At 45.7% G+C, this 22,296-nt stretch overlaps 1 protein-coding gene across 2 annotated transcripts in view; it reads right to left on the minus strand.

The window, feature by feature from the left end:
- The window catches only part of MAP3K20 (mitogen-activated protein kinase kinase kinase 20), a 93,658-nt gene extending 81,242 nt beyond the window's left edge, over positions 1-12,416 (minus strand). Inside the window, exons 1-2 of one of the 2 annotated variants that reach the window (XM_087730481.1) lie at positions 12,198-12,416; positions 5,494-5,683 (exon numbers count right to left, since the gene is read on the minus strand). In XM_087730481.1, the coding sequence (XP_087586607.1) occupies positions 5,494-5,652 (159 nt within the window). In that variant the 5' untranslated portion in view covers positions 5,653-5,683; positions 12,198-12,416. The remainder of the gene's footprint in view (positions 1-5,493; positions 5,684-12,197) is intronic. The other variant, XM_087730482.1, reaches the window with a different exon arrangement.
- Positions 12,417-22,296: the final 9,880 nt, after the last annotated feature.

A 22,296-nucleotide genomic window follows, 5' to 3' on the forward strand; every position in this document is an offset into this window, starting at 1 on the left:
CAGTTTTATTTCCTTTTAGCTGTTAACAAGATACAGCAGTATTTCTTTAGATGAATATGAGGCTGGAAGGGTTCCCATGAGATCACTTAGTCTAGGGATACACAACCTTTCTTTTTTTGTGAACTCTGCCGTTTTCCAATATAGGCACATATATCTCTGGAAAGTTCATATATTTGACTCCTACACCTTACGTACCTTTATACAGCACATACTCTAAGCCCTCTCTCACCGTTCATTAGCAATAGCACCTGCACCAAAGGACCACGGGTTGGAAACACAGGGTTTGTCGTGTGTGTGTGTGTGTGTCCCCCCGAGTTGGTAAATCCAGACATTTCTTGGCAGATGTTACCTTGAACCACTCTCAATACTTGCTGACTCAGACATGAGAGGGGTAAAGGGAGTAGGAGCTCCTAGAAAGAGCTAATAAAATAATAAAAAAGCATCAAAATTGCCCTTGATTACAGCCGGGTCCCAGTGTGGAGAGTCATTCAAGGCTGGCACCCAAGCACCCATACCAGCTATAAACCACAAGCAAAAAAAACATCTACTATTTTTAGTCCTGTCAGGGCTAAGTATCAATTTCAGTTTGGTTTGGTTTGTTTTGCTCCATTTTACTCTGTTGTTTTTCTCTTGTTACTCTTGAAAGTCATTCCCAGTCCTTACTCTCATGACCCACATTAAAATTACCACATACTCTCTTTTAGGACTACAAACATGAGTGAGGTAAGTCCAGTGACATGCATGAGTTTATATTTAACTCATCCCCTTCGGAAGGTACAGGCACAACCCGTGTTTTCTGGACGGTCCCTTCCAGAAGTGGATCATAAAAGCAAAAGAGAATAAGCTGCATTATATTCCACATGAAAAGTTTTACGAAGCATTAAAAGATCCCCTAAAGCTTATTGCACATATACTACATACAAGAAAACCTGACAGTGTAAAACTAATTTCCGTGGTAGTCAGACTTCCAGCAATACAGCATCAAAACTAGTAAAAACATGTTTTTATTTTTGAGTCTCATAAAACTCAAATACATTGCACAGACGTGACTGAACAAAGCATGCACAGTTAATCCTGCTCAATTTAACATCTTTTATCCATAAGTTTGTTCTGTTACTTCACCAGCAGTATTTCCCAATAAGATTACAGTGACATGTAACTGGGTTTTTTTCTGCCACTCTCCGGCAGTTTGCACAGACCACTGCCAGCATTTTGAAGGAATCCAGGAGCAGCTGTACTGCAGGAAACCAAACGATCTTGTACCTAAGTACCCTGGTTGTAACAGCTGAAGCAAGCAAATCAGATGCAATACTGCTGTCCATCAATAGCACGGAGACAGTTCATGGATCACGGAGTACTTCCAAAGAGCAGTGACATTAAAATTAAATTCAAATTTCAGGTAAAATTCCAGCAGTGATAAATCTCCCGGTGAAGAAGCACACTCCAGATCAGATGCCAGCTGCCAAGGAACAGCCACCAAAAGCACAGCCTTCAAAAGCAGCGACAAGTAACAGGTGAACTTCAGAGATGTACAGACAATCGAAGGAGGCGAGCGCTATTCAGTGAAAAGCTAGTGTGGCAAGGCATAAAACAACAGGTTGTAACATTTTGCTCCAGCAGTTATCTGCTCAAGATAACGGAGTCAAAAGAACTGCTAGCCATTTGCAGAATAAGGCCTTTGGGCCCAATCTCTCCCATCCATTTCAGTGGAGGCTAAATTATGGGGTTATCCAACAACTCATATAAATCATTCAAAAAAATACCAAATAACTTCCTGAGTAGTAGGTGTGAGATTTTCTTCAATGAGTGCACCTAATCATCGCTTAGGGCAAAAGGAGCAAGCGCACATCCTACTACAGGAGGCACTTCTACTCCCCCCACACGCATTGTAAACATCACGCTGATAGTTTGATTTTCCATAAAACATTCACAAGGAATTCCTGTTCCTTGCTTAAAACCTAAAACTGCTGCTGCTTGGACTATATAGTAAAACACAATTTACTTTTGGTTTTGCTGTTATTTAATCACTCAAGACACACTCCTATGGTTTACTTAATCAGCAGAAGTCTTGTCCAGAGTTTCGATCTGATACTCTAATCAAGTCCTTGCAGCATATTTATTTTTCTCAGCACACCTATTTAGCTGTATTTAGCTGTATTTTATTCACCTAAACACACACCTCTTCCTGTGCAGTCATATTCTACTGCCCGTCTATAAAAAGTTAATGTCTTGTAGAGGTCCTCCCATTTCTCAAATTTTAAAGAGTTTTGAAGAAATCTGCCTGAGCAACACCCTCCCAAGTATTTATCAGTTTTTCTGGGCACATATTTTAGTATGAAATGCTGCTATACACTAGAACAAAAATTGCTTTGTTTCACATGTTAGAATTTGTTAGCCACTTAGCTAATATAAAGCCTTCAAGATCTTTTCTGGTTTTTATTGGCTTGTTTAATAAAATGAAACACAGATACAACATATTTGCAGAATGATACCACAGCTCTATTGACTTGGCTTGTGCCCTTGGACTCGGCTAGCACAAAATTCCTCTGAGCAAGCTTTTCCTAACTCTCCTCTGTTTTCTTTTTAATCAGTTGTTATGGATTATTGGCAGCAGTTAACAGAAATACAAGACAATCAGTCATGAAGTTAAAAGGACACTTCCTTTCAAATAAACCAGAAAGGGTAACAATTAGTTTTCTGGACTAAATGCAAACCACCCAAATATCTACTAAACACAGATACATTACAGTTACAGCAAGTTATTTTTCTATTGCTATCAGAAAAGCCATTGACCCGCCATGACTTTCAGCACAGTTCAGTCACAGATGGTCATTATTGTCATCACTACAGACAAACATACTGCATACTATGTATGTAAACAGACTGACAGCCATTAGGGTCAGAAGAGACCTTTAGGCCACCGAGGCTGGCCTCCAGTACATCACAGGCCACTACACTTCGGCCAGCTGCTCTTGTGTTGAGCTCAACAACTTGACAAAAACAATTGTCCAAAAAGACATCTCAGTGTGAAGACATGAAGAGATGGAAAGGATTCTCCATCTTTGCTCCTTCCCTTTGTAGTCCGCTCCAAGAGTTACTCATCCTCACTCCTTATAATTTGTGCTTTATTTCCCATCCTAATTTGTCTGGCTTCAGATCACAACCATTAGTTCTTGTAATAACTTTTTGCACTAGATTAAACAAGCCCAGCATTTTCTCCATATGAAAATGCAATTTTTGTAAACAAGCCCTTATTTTTTTAATTCTCTAGCGTTTTTGACAGACAAATTCTGGCAAAATTTGCTAGGCTTATTTAAGGCATCACCACTTGCCTCTCTGCTGCCTCCCTAGAAAACTTTCAAGAGAAGGTGCCCACACCAAGCTGCCCCCAACTATAACCCATCTTGTTAGTTTAAGCTGCAAATGATGACCAGTCTGAAGGAAAATAAACAATTTTGTGCTGGAAGGCACTTGCCCCCCTTCCGTCAACTCATCCTGATGGATGATGTCCATCACCCCCTTCCAACACACACTCCCCCACAGCCCCCCTACCTCCCACTCTCTGAGCGTGTTTTGCAGTCTCCCTTGGGCTGCCCCTCCAGTTCGTTCACATTCTTTTAAACGTAACAGAACTGGGTCTGCACCTACTGCCTAACACCCAATTCCCCAGTGCCACATACCAAGATAAAGCATGCCTGGTTCTTACAAATAACTTGATCCTCATTTGGATATGCAAGGGCATTAACCTAATTTCCCTAACAGCACCATGATACGAGCTCTTAAATGAGCTGCAAGTCTTCATTAATCCCTAAATAAACCTTTAAATTATATTAAATTCTTTCCAGCATACAGTTTCCTTTTCCTAGTGTGCAACCTGTGTTCCTCGTTACTACAAGCTGAACACTGTATTTGGCTGTTTTAAAAAAAATATTTTTGTTGAATGGTCCAACTGTGTCAAGCAATACATATGACTGTCCTACTTTCTCCATTGTTCCCCATTCCATTAAGGTTTGTGCCACCACAAAATGTAGTGATATTGTTTTAAAATTTTCTTTCAAAAATGCTTGAAGTACCTAGCAACAGGTCTAGCACAGACTCCTGTGTAGTCCCACCAGAAACACACCTATTCGATAGACACTTCACTGACTAGTACTGAGATCTGCCAGCCAGCTGATGTTTAAGGAGCGCATTACTGACACTGCAGAGCACCAGTTTTACTTGTCTTTGTGTATCTTTTGATATTAACAAATAGTAGAAATAAAGAGAACAGTACAAACTGACACTGAACAGAAGGCGTACATCTCCCACCCTCCTGGAAAAATCATGAGATCCTTCCACATTATTTTAGACAGCAACTTGCTTAATCATGATCAAACATGCTTATCACATCACTAAGCATGATGTAACCACTTAACTCGGTTGCCGCAGCAGTGGGTGAACGTCGGTGTCTCATTATTTACTAAACATATTATCCCTAGCGCTGCTCTGCTGTCCTCCAGCTTATAACTGTCTTCCTAAAATACTTCGAGGATATTGTATCCAAGTTAGATACCGTCATGCTGGAACAGCGGTCCAGTCACTGTGCTGTCCATCACTATGCTGGTGTGTCCTCACTGCTGCATCAGCGGTGCTGACCAGCAGGCAAACTGGAGCGCTGTGACGACCACAGGCAATGTGTCTCTGCTGGGACTGTACAAAGCTGAGGGTCAAGAGGATTTTCAGGCAAATCTAAAAATCTTTTTTTAAAAAAACAAAACAAAACAAAAAAAACCAAAAAAACCCACCACCAAAACTCAGACCACCCTTAGTTGGTAAAGGTGCAGTAAGTTAATTCTGCCTTTTCCTACAGGATTGCCAAGGACCTGTCTGCCTTTCCAGGGCACAAGATGCTGTGAGGGAAGGTGACCGGTAGAATGGTTAGGCTTAAACCTCGCTGCAAGATGAGACCAAGCCAAAGAGCGGCTATGACTAACTCAGAGCTAGCGGAGCCCCAGATCAAAACCTGCAGCATGCAGGGAAGATACAACACCGAGCAACATACGCTAAGCCTACAGTGAACATACAGATGCGAACCACAGCGCTTAAGAGACCAGATGTAAAGAGGAGAAAACAGAAGCAGGCAAAGACAGTGACCGCTACCTCTTCCTATCTAGCAACATGCCCAGCGGTATCAAAGGGAAATGACTACCTCCACAGGTGCAGCTAGCTCTCCTCCTCCTCCTCAGGGCCAAGGCAGAGAGAGGCTGCTTATCAAGAAAAGTCGGGGAGGATAGTAAACAGTAAAACAATAATGCTTTAAGTCAGAGACATCCTTGGCTGGGGCCCCCTCAGTATGTCTTTATTGTAACATCATCCAGTTAGCTGGTTTTGTAATTAAACAAACGAAAAGACGAAGGTAGCTTGCCTCAATTAGCTAGAGGATGGATGACACTAGAAAAGAATTTCTGTCCTTGTTTCCACAGCAGATGAAGTGAATGAAAAGTAAACTCTTACCTCTTTTTCTATTTTGAGCAGCTTCTTTACAGCCACCTCCTTGTCCTGAGAAATCCATCGGGCTCGGTAGACACTCCCGAAACTCCCTCCACCGCAGTTCTCAAAAAACTGCAAGTCATCAAATCTAATTTGCACAAATGAAGCACTGGTAGACGACATCTCATAATGACAAAATATACCACAGCAAAACCTGTGAAGAGAAAAGCTTTCATTAACACATATGCTCCGTGGACTTACAGACTTTCTTACCCATGCTCATACACCCCAAAACCAGAACCAGTCGTCATAAACATGCTACAGTAACATCCGTAGGGCGCAGGAGGAAAAGAGCCTGGGAACTTGCGCTCCAACAGGCTGTGCAAATGTTTGCATAATTTGCACAAGCTATTAGGAGCAGCTGGGAGACAGAAATGACTAAAAATATTCCTCAGAGCAATATTGACGTTTCCCGAACACCTTGGAAGTGGCTCTGCAAAAGGCAGGCGTGTCACCGCTTTCCCCGACGCAAGCGACGGACGGGAAGCGTGCTCTCCGCTCCAAGCTTGCCTAGGAGCTCAGGCATGCCAGGCACGCTGGCTCTCCCGCCGCCCCAGCCGGGCAGGCAGCCTCCCGGCAGGCGGGCAGCAGCGCCTCGGCATGCACCACGCGTGCTGCCGGCACTCGGGGCGAGGTAGGAGTGCTTCACGCAAGGATGTGGAAAAACCTGGCCACGGTAAACATCTCTTCCCAAGTGACTCAGTTCTGTTCACATGTTATAACAAAGCGCAAGTACATGGTAATTCATCTGGGTTACAGTATGTGTATTCTGCAGCCTGTGCCAAGGTTGGTGTCGGCAGTTTCAAGAAATGATCCCATGTCTGCTGCCAGAGGAACAGAACGTCCTTCTCGGAGATTTCACAGAGATAAAGCTTATGCCCGTAGCAAATTTCAAGAAACGTTATCACCTAAATGCATGAACAATGACTAATTTTAGGTTTCTTCTTTTAATGGTTTAAGATCAGGAAGCCTCTGGTCCTTCGTGGGACTGCAGGACACTGCATCCTCCAGAACCATCGACAAGCCTGCTGCGGGCTCATTTCAGATGCACCAGTTTAGACAAAGTAGTTTTCATTACCACCAAAAGTTACTATACTTGCAATTAATGAAAGTAAACTTATCAGCATAAAATGAAAGAGACAGGTTGGAATAAAACAAGCCAAAAAAAGACACAGAGATTTTGGGTTGCTGGTGAAAATTACACCTCCAATTATACTGGTCTAACTGTAGTACCAAAACATACTGTGTCTTCTGGGAGCCTCCAATCCATAGGGCTTTTTGAGATGGAATCCACACATTATGTCTTGTTCATGGCTGGGAAATGCACCTGTAATACATCTAGCACTGCCTGCTGCCAAAACCCCTTCATCCCACTCCCTTCTGTAACAAACCCAAAGACATAATTCCCACCCCACCCCACCCCCCCAGCTCTCCTGATTGTGCAGCTACTACAATTAAAATTTTGAGCTATCATTTGACCAGAAATTTCTGGCACTATTTGGTTGCAGCTATTCTCCAAATGAGAGATGAAGATACCAACATTTTTTCTACATATTGCATAAGATAGCATACAGCCTTTTCTGAAACTGCCTGCTTCGTTTTACATCTCTTCACCACCTCTAAGGGTAAAGGCAAGCACTGACCAGACCATGACAACTTTACTGTGTTTACAGAAGGCATCACGTTTAGGAGGGAGCAGGCTTCAAACACGCCTTTTGCTGACAGCCAGCCTGCAAAGCTCTCGGTGAGGGAACACGAATGCTCTTTCCCCAGCTCTGCAAGTCGGAGCAGGGGTTACCCGTGGGACATGAAAAAAAGTCCATTCATCCAGTACCCTGCCAGCTCCTTCCCCGATACAAGTGCCTGAACTCTTCTGCTGACCTTTTGTTCTTGTTTTAACCTTGTTGCTGTTGTCGTTAGATTTCCTGCCATCTCAGAGTCATCTTTTGCACCGCCCTGCGCACGTTTTCTTTAGAGAAAGCTCAAGGGAAAGGAAATCGGTCACTCCTGCGAATCAGGAGAGCAGCGAAGCCAGCTTTAACTTTTTGCTTCTTTGCCAGTGCTGCTTATTTAGCAGGTCTTCAGAAACAAACACTCATTTGCCTCGTTTACTCCAGCAGTTACTCCAAGTTAACACTGTGTACACAGTGTCTCAAGCATATGTGCCACTTTATAGACAAATAAAACAGGTCAGCTTCCCAACCCAGAGACCTCACAATTTAAGGCCACAGCCCTGCACATGTTCATGCACGTGGATAATTATGCTCCAGTGAATAATCTCCTTACTGACAACAGAATTATTCAGAAGAGTAATGTTACTCATAGGCAAAAGCATATGCACCGACTGGACCATAAATTTAACAGGAAAGTGTGAACAGCTGATAACAGATGGTTGCATTTGGGATGGCAGAGGGAACAGAAAACCAAGCGAGAAGAAAAATACATCACAGGAAACAAATATTTCTGGCCTTCACTATCGGAGTTCAGTAGTTCTGAAGAGCTGTCAAATTATTTCAAGTTATTGTTCACCCAGAAGAACCAAATCATCTGTATAAACAAGTAAATGATTTCACTTCTGAAAGTTACACTAACATAGAACGAGATGTTATTCCAAGATTTCACAGAAAACAGACCTCCAGATGGTACAACATACACACCAGACACTTGATAAATACGAGGACTTTTGATGTGTCCTCCTTGCTGCTTAAAACTTTATCTAAACATTTATGCAATCACAATGCAGTGCCCAGCACACAAACATTTGCAGAAGCTACTGTTCTTTTAACACTTTCCCAATCTCAACTTTATCTACAGCAGTCAATCAGCTGCAGATGCTATAGGCACCACCGTACATATAAGGCCATATAATTTAAGGAATGATTCATTGGTTTGTATCACATTCTTCCAGATGCTTTTTTCCAGAGAAAGTAGAGGAGATTTACATGGGACATTATTTAGAGATCTGTAATTAATGACAGCCCAAGTTAGGTATACAGTTTTCTCCTTCTAGATGAAAGAACAGACCTGTTTAAATATTACTTCATGTTTTTGGATGCAAGGTAGTTAATCCTCAATTAGACCGATCAATCCCTTTGTTATGTTTGAGAAAACAACTGTTTAGAGTAACAATTGCATGTGACAAATCCACACACAGTTATTAACTTGTCATCCTATTTTAAAAGACACTTAACAATCTGAGTTTACACCATTGGTTAAGCCAAAAAAAAAAAAACAAAACAGATATTTCATTAAACTCCATAGTCTTATACATGCATCCGAAACAAGTGCATCATTCCAACAATGTGTGGCACTTCTCCGCATCTTGCACTCTCGCAGTCAGGAGAGCAGTCCTCTGCAACAGGGTGTGCAGGCTTGGGGCCGGGGGCATTACAGCAATTCCCCTGCACGCAGGCAAGCAGCATAAGGAAGGTTTGGCGTCAGCACCATCCTTCCCCACTGCCACAGTTCTGAGTGTTTAACCACTGTCGTCGTGTAGGAGTAGGGAACACCGCACTGACTGACTTTGTTGCTTGTTGTCAATGAAATGAAAATGTGACGGTTCAGAAACGGTTAATGACAGGTATGTGAAGAAATAATTCAATTGCTGGTTATTTTAATTATTCCCATGGGATCTTGGCGGGGGGAGAACTTTCTCCTTCTTCTGTTTTATTTCTAATGGTTAACATGAGCTTGTAATCATGCAAGAACATCTCCATCTTCTCCTGTGTGTTTTTTTTCCTCATAATAACTTATTAGAGCATGCTGTTAGAAGCTGTTCATTTCATACAAAAAAACAGATCTGAGACACATTTGGCAGTATTTAACATGTCGGGTTATTATTTAACATTATTTAACATTAGTATTTAACCTGTCAGGACTCTATTACGCAGAGTACCTTTGCAGCAAGCTATTAAGCCACAACAAGCTCATTTCAGTACAGTAATAAGTGCTCGGTGTAGGAAATGATCCGCCATCACTGGCTTGTTGCGATTACAGCATTTTGGGGGAGTAACCAGCTGGGGGGTCCCTCCCCAGGACCCTGCTGGGGTGCCACGCCTGCTGCTCCCCCCAGAACGCCCCCAAGGTGAGGGAACCCCCAAGCACCCAGGCTGCCAACCAACAGCACTGCAGGCTGCCCTGCCCTGCATCCTAGCACAGCAACACCGGACGAACCCGACATGTTCACTTGTACCTCCCAGCTCCCCAAAACCAGCCTGTGCAGCAAGGGAAGTGCCGGCAAGCCCAGCTCTCTGCTTTATTCCATGTACAAGCCAGAAGACCCTAACATTTGTCATTCAGCTACTGCTCCCAGAGTACAGAGAGCTTCCACTGAGGGACTTGCAAGTTAGAGACAGGAGGCAGGAAAGAATTTAGCACAAATTGCACAGTAACTGCAACTCATATTTTGCTTAGCGCGTGGCTGCAGAACTGAAAATTGCATCCCTCATCTTGCACGTGCACCTGACACTGCTTAAATATTCGATTACTTCAGGAAAACCCTTTGTAATTTATTAAAGGGAACAACCACGCAACTCGCTGCCCTCGCTTCACTGCGTGGTTCCACGAAGCAGGATTCAGTGCTTCTTTCAGGAAGGCACGCTGCCAACATATTGCCAATAAAGTAGTAGCACACTACACTTGTGCTATCTTAAAATACACAGCAGAATGTGCCAAGTTTCCTTATTTGGCAAAACAGCCCATTTGCTTTCAGGATCTTTGACCATCCATTTTTAGACCCAAATCATCCTTTGTATCCAACATGGCCTACAATCCTTGAACATATCAACCTGGATTTTTGCAGCAGCATACTTATTTAGCCTTTAAAAAAAAAAAAAAGTCACCAAAAAAAGCACAATAAAAAAAAACCTCAAATGTCAAAACATGGTTAACCATTGTCTTGTCTAAACAGAAAAGGAGTTACAGTGATATTGTGCTACAAGAGATACTGCAGAAAGAAGTTTTTATGAATAAAAGATCCTTTAATCATATCGTGAACTGCTGATAGATAAGAGCAAACAAACTCCAAGCACAACTCCAAATTAAATATATCATAATCTTCTAATCTCCCAGTAAGTTAAAGTCAACAACCCCTACAATTCCTGAACTTTCTTAACCAGACTGAGCAGCAGTCCTGCAGACGGTGAGACTGGAGGCACGGCTCTGCCTACCTTAGTTACAGAAGCAACAATATTTGAGCCTGTCCTTTGTCAGAACCTCAGAATTCTGCATAACTTCCATTAATAACATTTCTAATTTTATTTGGATTTATATAACCATCAGTGCTACGGAAAAAGAGCTCAACTCAGCCTAAACAGTTTGAGTACTTCAGGAAAAGAACTATTTTCGACTCGAGCTGTGTCAATGGCAGAGACTGAAGGGTTTAAAGGCTTCACTTTAAATAGAAAACATTTTATCTCGGAGAAACCCTAAACTGTTCACTTTGCTTACATTATACCTCGTCAGTGATGCCTGCCAGGAGTAGGCATGCAACAACATGCAAGGAAGACAAGGCAGCTAAACCTGCACCCTGGCCCCTAGAGCCGCTCGGTCCTTGCACGGGCACGACGGCAGGATCCAGGCTTCGGTTCTGTCAGCATTTCTGCCTTCTCCTCCGTCAGCGAGCCGGGCTCTCCGGGGTCACCATTATTCACACAATGCCACCGGTATGCAAAGCACATTACTGATAGATAAAACAAGCAGGCTTCTGAGGACTTACAATTTCAGGGCAAAGTCCTGAAAACATCTAACCGCATGCCTCCAGCGGAAAGCTATGATGTTTTCAGGCAGTGACCCAGTTAATCCAGTGCTTTCAAATTATTTCTGCTTCTGGAATTTAGAAAAAGTAACGATCCATGGCTTTCCCGATGGCTCTGTCGCTAAAACACACAGCAAAGCATGCTGGATAGAGGGGTACCGGATGGCTCACACACACACGTGCTAAAAAAAACGGCACACTGGTGGGAACGAACTAACTTCAGCGAACATAGCACACACACAAAAAAAAAGAATTCCCGTTTACTGAAAAAATGAGGGGGGAAAGGAGAAAACGGAGGGGAAGGGCAGTCACACCCCAAAGCCCAACCCGAGGGATTTTATGCCCAAAGCAACAGGGAAATGCGGCAGGTGCACGGGAGGCGAAGGCGCTCCCCACGCCGGCTGCGCAGCCGAGGGGCGGCGAGGGCCGCGGCCCGGACCAGCCCCCGCGACGGCGACCCCCGGCAGCGCCGCTCCCGCGCCGGGCCGCCCCGCACAGCCGCCGCCCCCGCCCTCCCCTCGGCGGACGACACCGAGCCCCGCCCGGCCCCGCGCGGCGCCCGCCGGACCCCCGCCCCACCGCCCGGCCACGCGTGGGCGCCGCCGCCTCCCCGGGGATTGGGCCCGCGCCGCGGGACCCGCCGGCGGCTGCTCCCCGGGGCGGCGCAAGGTCAGGCCGTGCGCCGGGACGGCCGAGCGCCTGCCCTCCACGGACTTTCGAAGTTGCTTCAGCGGGTGGGAAGCGTCAAGCCCGGCTGGGACGCCCGCGGCCCGGCCCCGCTCTCCGGCCGCGCTGCGCCCCGCCGGCTGCCCGCCGCCTCCCTCCGCCCAGCCGAACACCCACCGACCGCACTGCCGCCCCCCGGCGCTGCCCCCCGCCCGGGCCTGGCGGGGGAGCGCCTCGCCCTCCTCACCTTCCCCGAGGGACTCCGGGCTGGCGGGACCCGAGCGGCGCCGATCCCGGAGCCGCGGAGGGAGGCTGGAACCGGCGCGACCGCGTCTCCCGCTCCGTCCCCCGCGCTTCCGGTTGGTGCCGGGGAGCCGGAGCCGCCGCCGCCCCCGCGCCGCCTCGCAGCGGCGCCACCCCGCGCTCTGCGCCGAGCCCCGCGGGGGAGGCGAGGCCGCCGCCGCCGCCGCCGCCGCCTCAGGGGTGCGGGCAGCGCGGCCGCCCCGCCTGTAGAGGGCGAGGTGCCGGGGCTGGGCGGCGGGGCGTCAGGCCGGTACCGGCGGGGCCGCGGCCCCCCACCAGCGCCTCCGCCCCGGCCGAGGGCGCGTGAGGCGGCGGGCGAGGAGGGCCGAGCGCCCACCGCCCTCCTCCCCGAGGCGTTGATGAGGAACGGGGCGCCCGGCCCCTCACGGCCCGCCCGCCCCTCGCCCGCGGCGTGAGGCGAGCGGGACGGAGCGTTGGCTCCCTGGACGGCCTGGGCTGGCCGGAGAGGGTGGCCTTCGACTGAGGCAGGGCGTCCGCTTGTCAGCTGGCCGTGCCAGGTTTCGGAAGGGCCTGCTGGACACAGCAGGGCCTCGCAGCTCCGGTGGTGTCGGTTCGCAAGCGTGGCCCTGCCGCTGCGGGTGGAGGCAGTCCTGGCATGGTGCTGCGCTGCTATGGCCGCAGCTTTGGGAGCACAACTGGCTTCCCTCCACGGTTGCTGCTTCACTGACAGGCAATATAGCTAAATTTATCTAAAAGTATTACCAAAATGATTAGGCAATGGTAATTTTTTAAAAGATCTACTTCATGGTTCTTGCACAACCGGAGCTGGGATGGCGTTACCACAAGCAGCAGCAGTGCTGGGTGTCGCCTGGGATTGCCGGGCTGTTGTGAGAGGGTTTGGAGGTTCCCAGGAGGAGGAAGGGAGAAGGTTGTACTGCTGTAGCCAGTCCTCCTTTGAGGAATGTGGGAAAAGAGGAGGACTTGGCTGGCAAGTGCAACCCCCTGGTCCCCTATCCGTATTTCCCAGCCGCTCTCGGGATGATTACCCCAGGTCAGGAAGAAAACGGAGACAACCCACCTCCACCCTCCAAAGCCACAGGGACCCTTCCTTATCCAAACGTTTTAATGGTATTGAGGCACTCCGCTGTTGCAGAAAACTCTTTGCAGGTTGAAAATAAGCTGTCACGCTTAAAGGAAGTGACTCAAAGGACTCGGAGGCAAACAGTTTTCTGCTGAGGCAAACACATCACATGGCTGTGACCATTTGTTATATCAGTATCGTGCAAGATTCAATGCCCGCCACTGCTTTACACTGCACTCCCCAGCTCATCTACCGCTGTCTATACACTGTGGGTTTGCATTCACTGGAGAATCTCGGCTCCTCATTATCTCTCATATTTCACTCTTGTTATATGTATGTGCCATATAAAAATCAGCTGTGTAGCACAATGAATCACAAAGAGGTGCGCACCATCACACTGAATCATATACATTAATTGTACATCATGAAGATGTATGGCATCAAGGTGAATCATGGAAGAACACTTTACTGATGAATCAGATACAATCGTTTCATGAACATCAGAGGTGTTTTTCCCCAAGGTGTGTTATTTTGGCATGGGGGAGGCTAAAAAAAACTTAAAACAGTGGAGCAGACGTATACATTTCTGGGCATAAAATAAAACATACTATTTCACCGTGCCGTAGTAACTAACCGGCGTAAAGCTCAGCAAGATCTGAAGCGCTCGGTGCAGTGAGTACATGCAGAGGCTCAGAAAGGCACAAAGCGGGCGCTGGTGACCCCCTCCGCCCACCTGGCAGGGCCGGCGGTGCCAGGACCAGCAGTGGAGGAGGCCGGCAGGCTCTGGCTTCCCCTGCATGTCGCACTTTCAGACACTTTTTGTCTGATCTGAGGGTGGTAGTGCTTTATTATGAACTGATCTCCTGGTGAGCCTGGAGAAGTCTCCAGACACAGTCAGTCAAAGGTGCCACATTTTAAAAGAAAGCACAAATACCAGATGCAAATCACATGAAACTCAGGCTCTGGAGGAGGAGAGGTGCCGTACTTAGTCTCTTAAATGCTGTGACTAACATGTTTATCCTTCCTGTCTGAGGCAATTGCCAATTAGTCAAATGATTTTAAAATCTATTTAAATGTTAAATCACTCTATTAATCAGCATTTGCTTCAGAGAGCAGAGCACTTCCATTCAGAGGTCTCTCGCCTAGAGCTTTGTCCAGGCATTTTGTCCAGGGCTGTGTGTCTTCGGAGCTGGGATTTATCATGTCTGACTTTAGGGCCTGGTTGCAGAAAGAAACAAACTGTTCCATTAGTGCATGAGAAACGAGGGGGTGGTTAATATTTCCTACACCAAGAGTAGGAGTGCAGAGTCTGCATCAGGCACTGTGTTCACATGCCACTGTTCAAAATACATAATTACGCTTGCTCTGGTAGAGGACAAGAGAGGGAAAGCAAAGGAGCCTGCGTGAGGACTGTCCAACGCCAGTGGTACACTATTGTGAAGCTGGAATTGCTACAACAAGATTTTAAGTGTGCGCTTTTGGGTTTTTATTCTTTCTGCCCTCTGGCGTGTGAGTCTTCATGTATTTTCAAGGTTTTTTTCCCATTATCATGAGAATTAAAAAATTAGCTAGAAAAGATCAGAAACCTGAGTAATCGGAGTTTCTTGGGTGGTCATAATACCTTATAAAACAATCAGCCAACACGTGGGGGTATGGTTCCCCCCCCCCTTTTTGAGGCAGTAAATTCAAACTGAGAAACTTTGAGTTAGCTCTGGAGAACCCGATCCTACTCTCAGGCCTCTTTAATTTAGATAGAATAGGCAGAAAAAGAAAATATTTAAAAGCTAACAAAAGTTATTGTAAAGCCACAGCAATTGGCAAGAGATAAAGGCAGCTCGGCAACTTTTAACTCAATTTTCAAGTTGAAAGCATTCGTATGAATTGTCTCTTTACCTCTCATTGCCACACTGGGTGTGCAATGACGTCTCACCGTCTTTCAACATGGAAAATACAGTTTCATGCGTACGTCCAGGCAGTTTAAATCATCCTGCCTGCCAAAAGCAGCAGCCGCACCCCTCCCCTGCCCGGTGAGCCCTGTTCCCGCAGCTGCGCTGCCCACCTCGCCTTCTGCCAGCACGGTTTTTGCACAGCTACACGGTGAACGGAGCTGCGGAGGCGAAGCTACTGCAGGGAAAAGCAACCAGTTTTCACCCAGATCTGAATGCAGGTCATCGGGCGATTGCACAAAGACTCGTGCCAGCACAAAGGCAGGCGAGGAGCAAGGGCTGATACGAGCAGCTGAGAGGGGACGGAGCGTGAAAGTGCTTTTTTAGCAGTAGTGAAGGTTTATGCCAGCTTAAACTGTACGTGAAACTCTAGACACAGATAATTTGGAGGTGGACACCTGCTCTGTATTTTTCAATTCTCCTTCAAGACTGGCTCAGAGTTCAGCTCAGGCTTCGTACTGAGGTTTCTTTGAAGCACTCCTGTTTCTCTGGTTGTATGGCTTGCCTCCGTTTCTAGCTTAAAAAATTGGCCAGAAAACATGATGGAGGTCATGCCTGCGATATAGTAGGACGAAAGATTGTACACACGTTGCCATAGAAGATGTAGCACTAGCGTACATTAGTGTTAATCTAGCTAGTTTGAGCAACAGTAGCAGTAACAATATGGTAGCATTAATTTTATGCCATTCGAACCACCAGGTTTGTAACCTGGAAGAGGTTCATGAGTGGCTTGCCTGAAAACCCTCTCTGCATCATTGTTTTTCCTTGCGCTGTCCCGACTGAAGTTCATGCAGGTATGCCCAGGTACGCTGCAACCACACGCCTCCGCGCTTACACCCCAAAACACAGCTAGCGGAGTTTGTTTCATGACTAAAAGAGAACTTGTGTGGTACTGCTAGCCAAAATCAGCGGCGTTTAGTCCTTCTGAGAGATGGAGTCAGCGAGCTCTAGCAAGTGGGAACTCTAAGAAATTGCTGTTGGATTTGGCTCGGAGGCAATCCTGCCTTTCCTGCTGCAGATGACCCGGTGAGCGCGCACTCCCCAACACCGGCGTGATGCTACGTGCAGCCCCCGTGCCTGCACAGCCGGGGCTGATTCCTGTTTGCTTCAGCAGCCCAGTCTTTGGGGGGCTGTGGCTAACAGCTAATTCTCGACTTTCATGGGGAATGAAGAAAGATAGAGCCTGTACTAACCATCGGACGTCTCTTAGACCCACACAACTGGTATTTTTTTCTGCTGTTGTTTTCTCATCAGTTTTTTGTATTAGAGAGAAAAACAAGGAATTTGTGAAAGTGCCTGTATTGTATATTTAACATAAAATTATAAAGATATATTATTCTAAAAATTATGAATGAATTGTAAATTATTAAGCACAGAATTATTAAATACAGACTCGAATGGTGGAACGCAGGCATTTGTGTGGCAGAGAAGGCTTGTGTGCGATGGGTATTTTACATGTGGATCAAATACCTGCTTTGTGCATAACGGTTTTCAGAACTGGCAGGCTACAGCTTGTACACTATTGGTCTTTTGATCTGGCATGTGTGCAGTATAAAAGCACATATAACTTCTACAAAAATGTCAATATAATTAACAATGAGATAGCAATGATATGGAAAAATATTAGCAAGAAATAAATTTCCTGATTTTTTTTACAAGAATGGTTTTCTTATCTTTTACTGGCACCACAGTTTTTAGCCAATCATTATACTCAGCTGTAATCCACTCAGTAGTATTCTGCTCAGTTACCATTTCATTACATACTTTTAATTATATATATATAGCTCGTACTCCTTCTTATATTAAATTTTGTGCTCCAATAGACTTAATTTGTTGTTCTAATTTCAGCACGTTTTTTCTCTAAAATGTGATACGGCTTAACACTGTTTTCTTTGTTTTAAAGCTGTACTGAATTTATTGTTGCTGTGCCCGTTTGTGTTTTCTAATCCGCGCTACTGCGAGCTCCACTGAAGCAACAGCCCCTTCATTTCCCTCGTAATTTTTTTCCGATAGGCTGCTCGGTCGTAGGGAGTCTGGGGAGAGGCAGGCACAATTCCACCTCTGAGGACCACCAAAGGAAGATGACAACACAGAACATTCAGCAGCTGGTTTAAAGCATCGTATGCTATTTTCTTTATTAAAACTAATTAGTATCTAACTATTTAGTACATTTACCTTTCTTGGAAAGTCAAGGCAGCCACTGGAATCATGAAACTTTGCCCACCGTTGACAGGAGGTCGGTTTGAACTAAAAAGAAAGTATTAGCTCCTTTTAATGATGCACTGTAGTATTAGTAGCTTGCATTTTTTGCTGCTTGTTTAATCCAGAGTACATTAGAAATTAGAAACAAATCTGTCTGTTGAAGATCACATCTTTCTCTCTTTGGATTTAGAGATGAAATAAGACTAGAAAATGTCCATAATATTAGACTGCCTCAGAAAAGCCTTTATTCTGGATAAATCTGTTTAGCTATATCATCTCAGTCCCTTTGGCTGTGTTTCCAAAAAAAGGTGATCAACCCCCCCGAACACTAGCACACTATTAGCAATGGCTAGTTGTGAGAGGAAGGGGAAAAAAATATCTGTGCAAACCTCTAACTAGTTTCTGGCAACAGCACTCGGTGACCAGGAGCACCACAAAGGAGTTACATGCTAGACAACTGGAACAGGAGAAACATTAGGGCAGGAATTACAAATGGAAGGAAATGTTAGATTTCAAACAGACACTAGGCAGCAACCTGCCAGTACCGCAGCCCTCAAGGGTCAGTCCTACTGAGAATGAGGACATCTAAAGAAAACCCAAGGCAACACTGGCTCTCTGTTATCTGAGAACATCCACAACGCTGCCGACGGAACTCCTGCGCAGAAATAATGTACACCTGTGAAAAACCACAAAGAGTCGGCAAATACAGCGAGCGGATTCACTTGCTGGCTCGGACAGCATCTGAGGAAAGAACTATTTAAAAACACAAGAGGTGGTGTTATAATGAGGAAACCATGGAGAGCAGAAAGCTTATGATTATTGACAGAAGTTGATTAAGAAATGGATTATTGTCTGTTAGGATGTTGGAGTAGCTACTGTCACCTCTATCCTACCTATCTTTATGTAAATTTCCTTTAATTGAGGTATTCATTTACAATCATTATTTTCATTGGTAATGTGCTTTATTTGCATTTGAAAGCAAAAAGAGGAAAAAAATTAAACACAACTGGCTGACTCCTGCCATGTGACAAAGGCTTTGCTTTTTGTCACTCTGACCCAAATGGATTAGGGCCAGGAAATAAAGGTCAGTCTCTTACCAGTGCCCCTGTGTGTCACATTTTCATTACACGGAGTTTCCAAGAAAAATATTTCAATTCGCGTCAGTAATTACGCATTCTTTATGCATTTTCATGTAGTTTTCTGAGTTTATTTTGAATTCAGAAATTACCTTTGAGTGCCAAACCTATTAATAACGAACGCTTTGTGAAATACCCTTCAGCAGTTTGATGTACGTGGTAGATTTTGCAGCTGCACACGCGCTCTTTTTTGCCCATTTAACTACAAGAATCTTCCTTTTTACAGTAGTCCCCCCATCACCTGAGTCATAGATCACCAAGGCTGTGGTTGGATTACTTTCCTTTGTGGATTTACGAGTTGTTTCCTTAGTTAGGTGCTCCATGAGAGCTGTATTTTATGGCTAAAGCAGCGCACGGGGCAGATGAATTAAGAGCCAGTCTTGCAGGTTATTGGATGCCGTGCAGGTCGGTGCCCGGGGGATGCACCCTGGGTGCTCCTGTGGCACGCCGACCACAGCCTCTCACCTCAGCGAGAAGCTGGAGATCAGGGGTTAGCCACCGGCCGTGTCGGGGAGCTCCCTCTCCTCTGGGAGCTGGTTTGGGGCAGCAGCGCCTGTTCCCAAGAGAGGCGGAGGGGTGAGGGTCCAGCTGAGGCCAGCCGTGCCGTCACCCTGGCCGAGGGCCGAGGGCCAGCCCCACGGCGCTGCCGCGGGGAGACACCCGAGGGTGGCGGGGGTTCCCTGGGCACAGCTACAGCCCTGGAGGCAGGGCGCGCTGGCTGTTTGTGCTGGAGGTGAAGATAAGCGGCTGTAAAAGTTTCTGGTTTAGTAATTTTAATGGTAACTTTTTAATCTGGTCATTATTTTCTTTGATTGCTAATGCCTCAACGTCTGGTGACAGCTGCTGCTTGTGCCTGCTAAACTTTAATGCAGGCTACAGTAAAGAACATTATGGTTATTTGAAAAGGCAGGGTGTAATGCATTTCAGATTAACAGTGAAAGAAAAGCTATTCAAGTTAGAGATTCACTTTGCCATATCACTCTCTGTGCTGCTTTCCTTATTATCAGTACAAAAAATGAAATGAGAATAGCACATCTTTTAATTTTCTTCCACTATTACCTCTTGATTTGCATTCAGAGCTCCCAGAAGAAATACCGCTGAATTCAGAAGTAGTCTATTTAAGCTGCGTGGTGTTTAAAAATCGCTGGAAGAGGTTAAGGTACTGTATATTATGCAGTTGACCTTACTAAGAAGCTACGTTAACAATTTAGACTTATAAATTTCTGCCATTACATTTTGTTAAAATATTTCTTTTTTTTTTTTTTTTTAAGCAAAATTCATTTCTCTTTTGCTACCCCTGCAGGTTAAACCTTTTGATTTGTCTCTAACTTATTTTGTAAGATTTCTAAATTGTATTTAAACTTCTTTTACTTAAAAGGTTGTTTTGCCAGTGTCTCTTTGAAAAGAGGGATTTTTTTGTCTGTCTCTCTCTTTGTACCTGGTCTGCAGAGGCTGTGTGCCTTCACAGCATTTTCCTTAGGAGGAAAAAAACCCGAACCCTCCGTCTGAGAGTCCTGCAGATACTTTTGAACTCTTTTATCTGGCACTATCATGTCTTTGTGGCTGATCGGGTTTGAACAAGGTGTCCGGGGAAAATATTTTGGATCCTGCCTTTACCAAAGAGTCGTAGCGTCCTGGGCTGTTGGATTCAGCCTCCCTGGGTTTAACCTTTGTTCCCTGCTCTGCCTAGCGACGGCCAGCACCGGGCCTGGCCGCTGAGAAAACCGGCAAATCCGAACAAAGCAAAAATAACGAAATGTGCCAGGGGAGGGGGGAGCCGTACCCCGTGTCCCTTGAGGCTCTGTAGCCCTAAGCAGAGGTGTTTGTACTGCTGCTTGAGAAAAAAGCCACGTCCATAGTGCAACCCTGTAACACAGAACTTTTTCCAAAATGCCCAAGGTGTCACCATCCCGGCTCCGTGGGGCCTGCGGCCTCCCTGGTCCCCAGCAGCAGATGTTCGTCGTGGACACTGCTCGCCGGTCACCTCGCATCTAAAAACTACAGCTGTGACTCTGCCAGTAAATACAACAGGGTCGGGGCTCTGGGGCCTGAGGCCAAGTAGCACGGCCCGGCCATGTCGGCATTGTATGACCCGTGAGCCTCAGGCATAATCGTTATTTTGAACAGGTTTGTATTTTTTCAGTCTGAAGTGTTGAAATAAGGCTGGGACTGTGCTGCAGCGTTTATGCTGTTCATGCCAGCGGGTGTGATGGAGGTGCAAAGCCCTCGGGGACCCGCTGGCGGGCTGCGGGGCAGGGACAGGGACCGGCCGCACAGGCTTGTCCGTGTTTCCCACTGGCAGTGGTCCCTGCTGCGTGCTCCCCCACAAAGAATGGCTGGGCTCTCCCATGCGGTGCTGGTTGGCATGGGCCAAAATCAGGCCAAGCAGCGTGCTACAACTCAAGGTGTATCCCCACCATCAGCAGTGTGGGTCTGGGGATCGCCCAAGCCTCTTTTCCTTGGCTGCGTTGGAACAGCATCTGAGCCCGGGCTTACAGACCGGCCCCGAGAGTCAGCGGATAAGGGGTGTCTCTCCCTTGAAGCAGGATCAAGTTGGGCCTCACAGCTGCAAGCACAGGGTGAAGACAACATGGGTGTTTTAACATTTCAATGCTTCCTGAGTTCCTAGTCATTCTTCCCACTACTGCAACACTTGCTTAGACTTCATCCAGCAAGAGCAATCTATCGACAGCTGCCTTCCTCTTGTGAAGTCAACACAGGGAGCAAGAGAAGCCCAGTATGGATCCCAGAGCCAGAAGGTAGTTTTAGTCATTTAATCTCTATGTAGACTGTGATCAGCACCATAGCAACTATCTGAGCCACTTGAACGAGTTAGATACAGAGATAGCAACACTTGTTATTTATACAGCACCCTTTATTGGAAAATTAAAAAAATGCCAGATTCCAGTTTCTTTGAGTAGGTAAACTGCATTCGTTTGTTGATACGGAGATGCCGTAAAACCTCTAGTTGTATCACTGGGATATATCTACACGATAGAGACTGTTTGGCAACAAATAAGTAAAACAGTTAGAGGTTCTAAGGAATAAAAGAATAAACCAAGGGGATAAAAACATACTAAATGGATGAAGAATCAGTCTATGTGCAGAGCCAAGCTGAAACTTGGCAGCTTTATAAACCAGTTAACACAGAAATAAATGAAAGTCCAAACAATAGGAACAAATCTGGAACAAATAAAATCATGAACTCACAAATGTTATAAATTGATTGTAAAGATAAAAACGTCTTTTGAATTAATTGTGTCCCTGTAGTTTATTCTACTGCATACTTTGCTTCTGGGAAGATTCTGTATCTGAGAAAGCCATATGAAGTATGTTCATAGAGCAGTACAAATGGAAATAAGAAATATTTCTCACTTGAAATAAGAAGACACAAATTTGTCTCTATGTTATTAGCTGGTTTTCCTCTGAATCATCTTGAACTTCTAGTCAGACAGCAAAGTTAAAATAAATTATTTCATCATGCTGCAGAATATTTCTTAACTGTGTAATTCTTTCCTTTGCAGAATGCAGGTACCGAGCAGATAGTGGTTCTATGTGTCAGCATTTCCCTGGTGACTCTCGGCTTTTGCAGAATTTATGTTTTGACTACAAGGATGTAATTATTTTTATAGATAAAAAAAATCTTTCCACGTCTACTGACTCCACACAGTCCTGGTCAATGCCAAGAAAAGTATACTCTGCGTCTGAGGCGAAATG

This window comes from Nipponia nippon, unplaced genomic scaffold (assembly GCF_047370975.1).
Source record: "Nipponia nippon isolate SJK-2023a ecotype South Korea unplaced genomic scaffold, ASM4737097v1 scaffold_5, whole genome shotgun sequence".
Taxonomy (NCBI): domain Eukaryota; kingdom Metazoa; phylum Chordata; class Aves; order Pelecaniformes; family Threskiornithidae; genus Nipponia; species Nipponia nippon.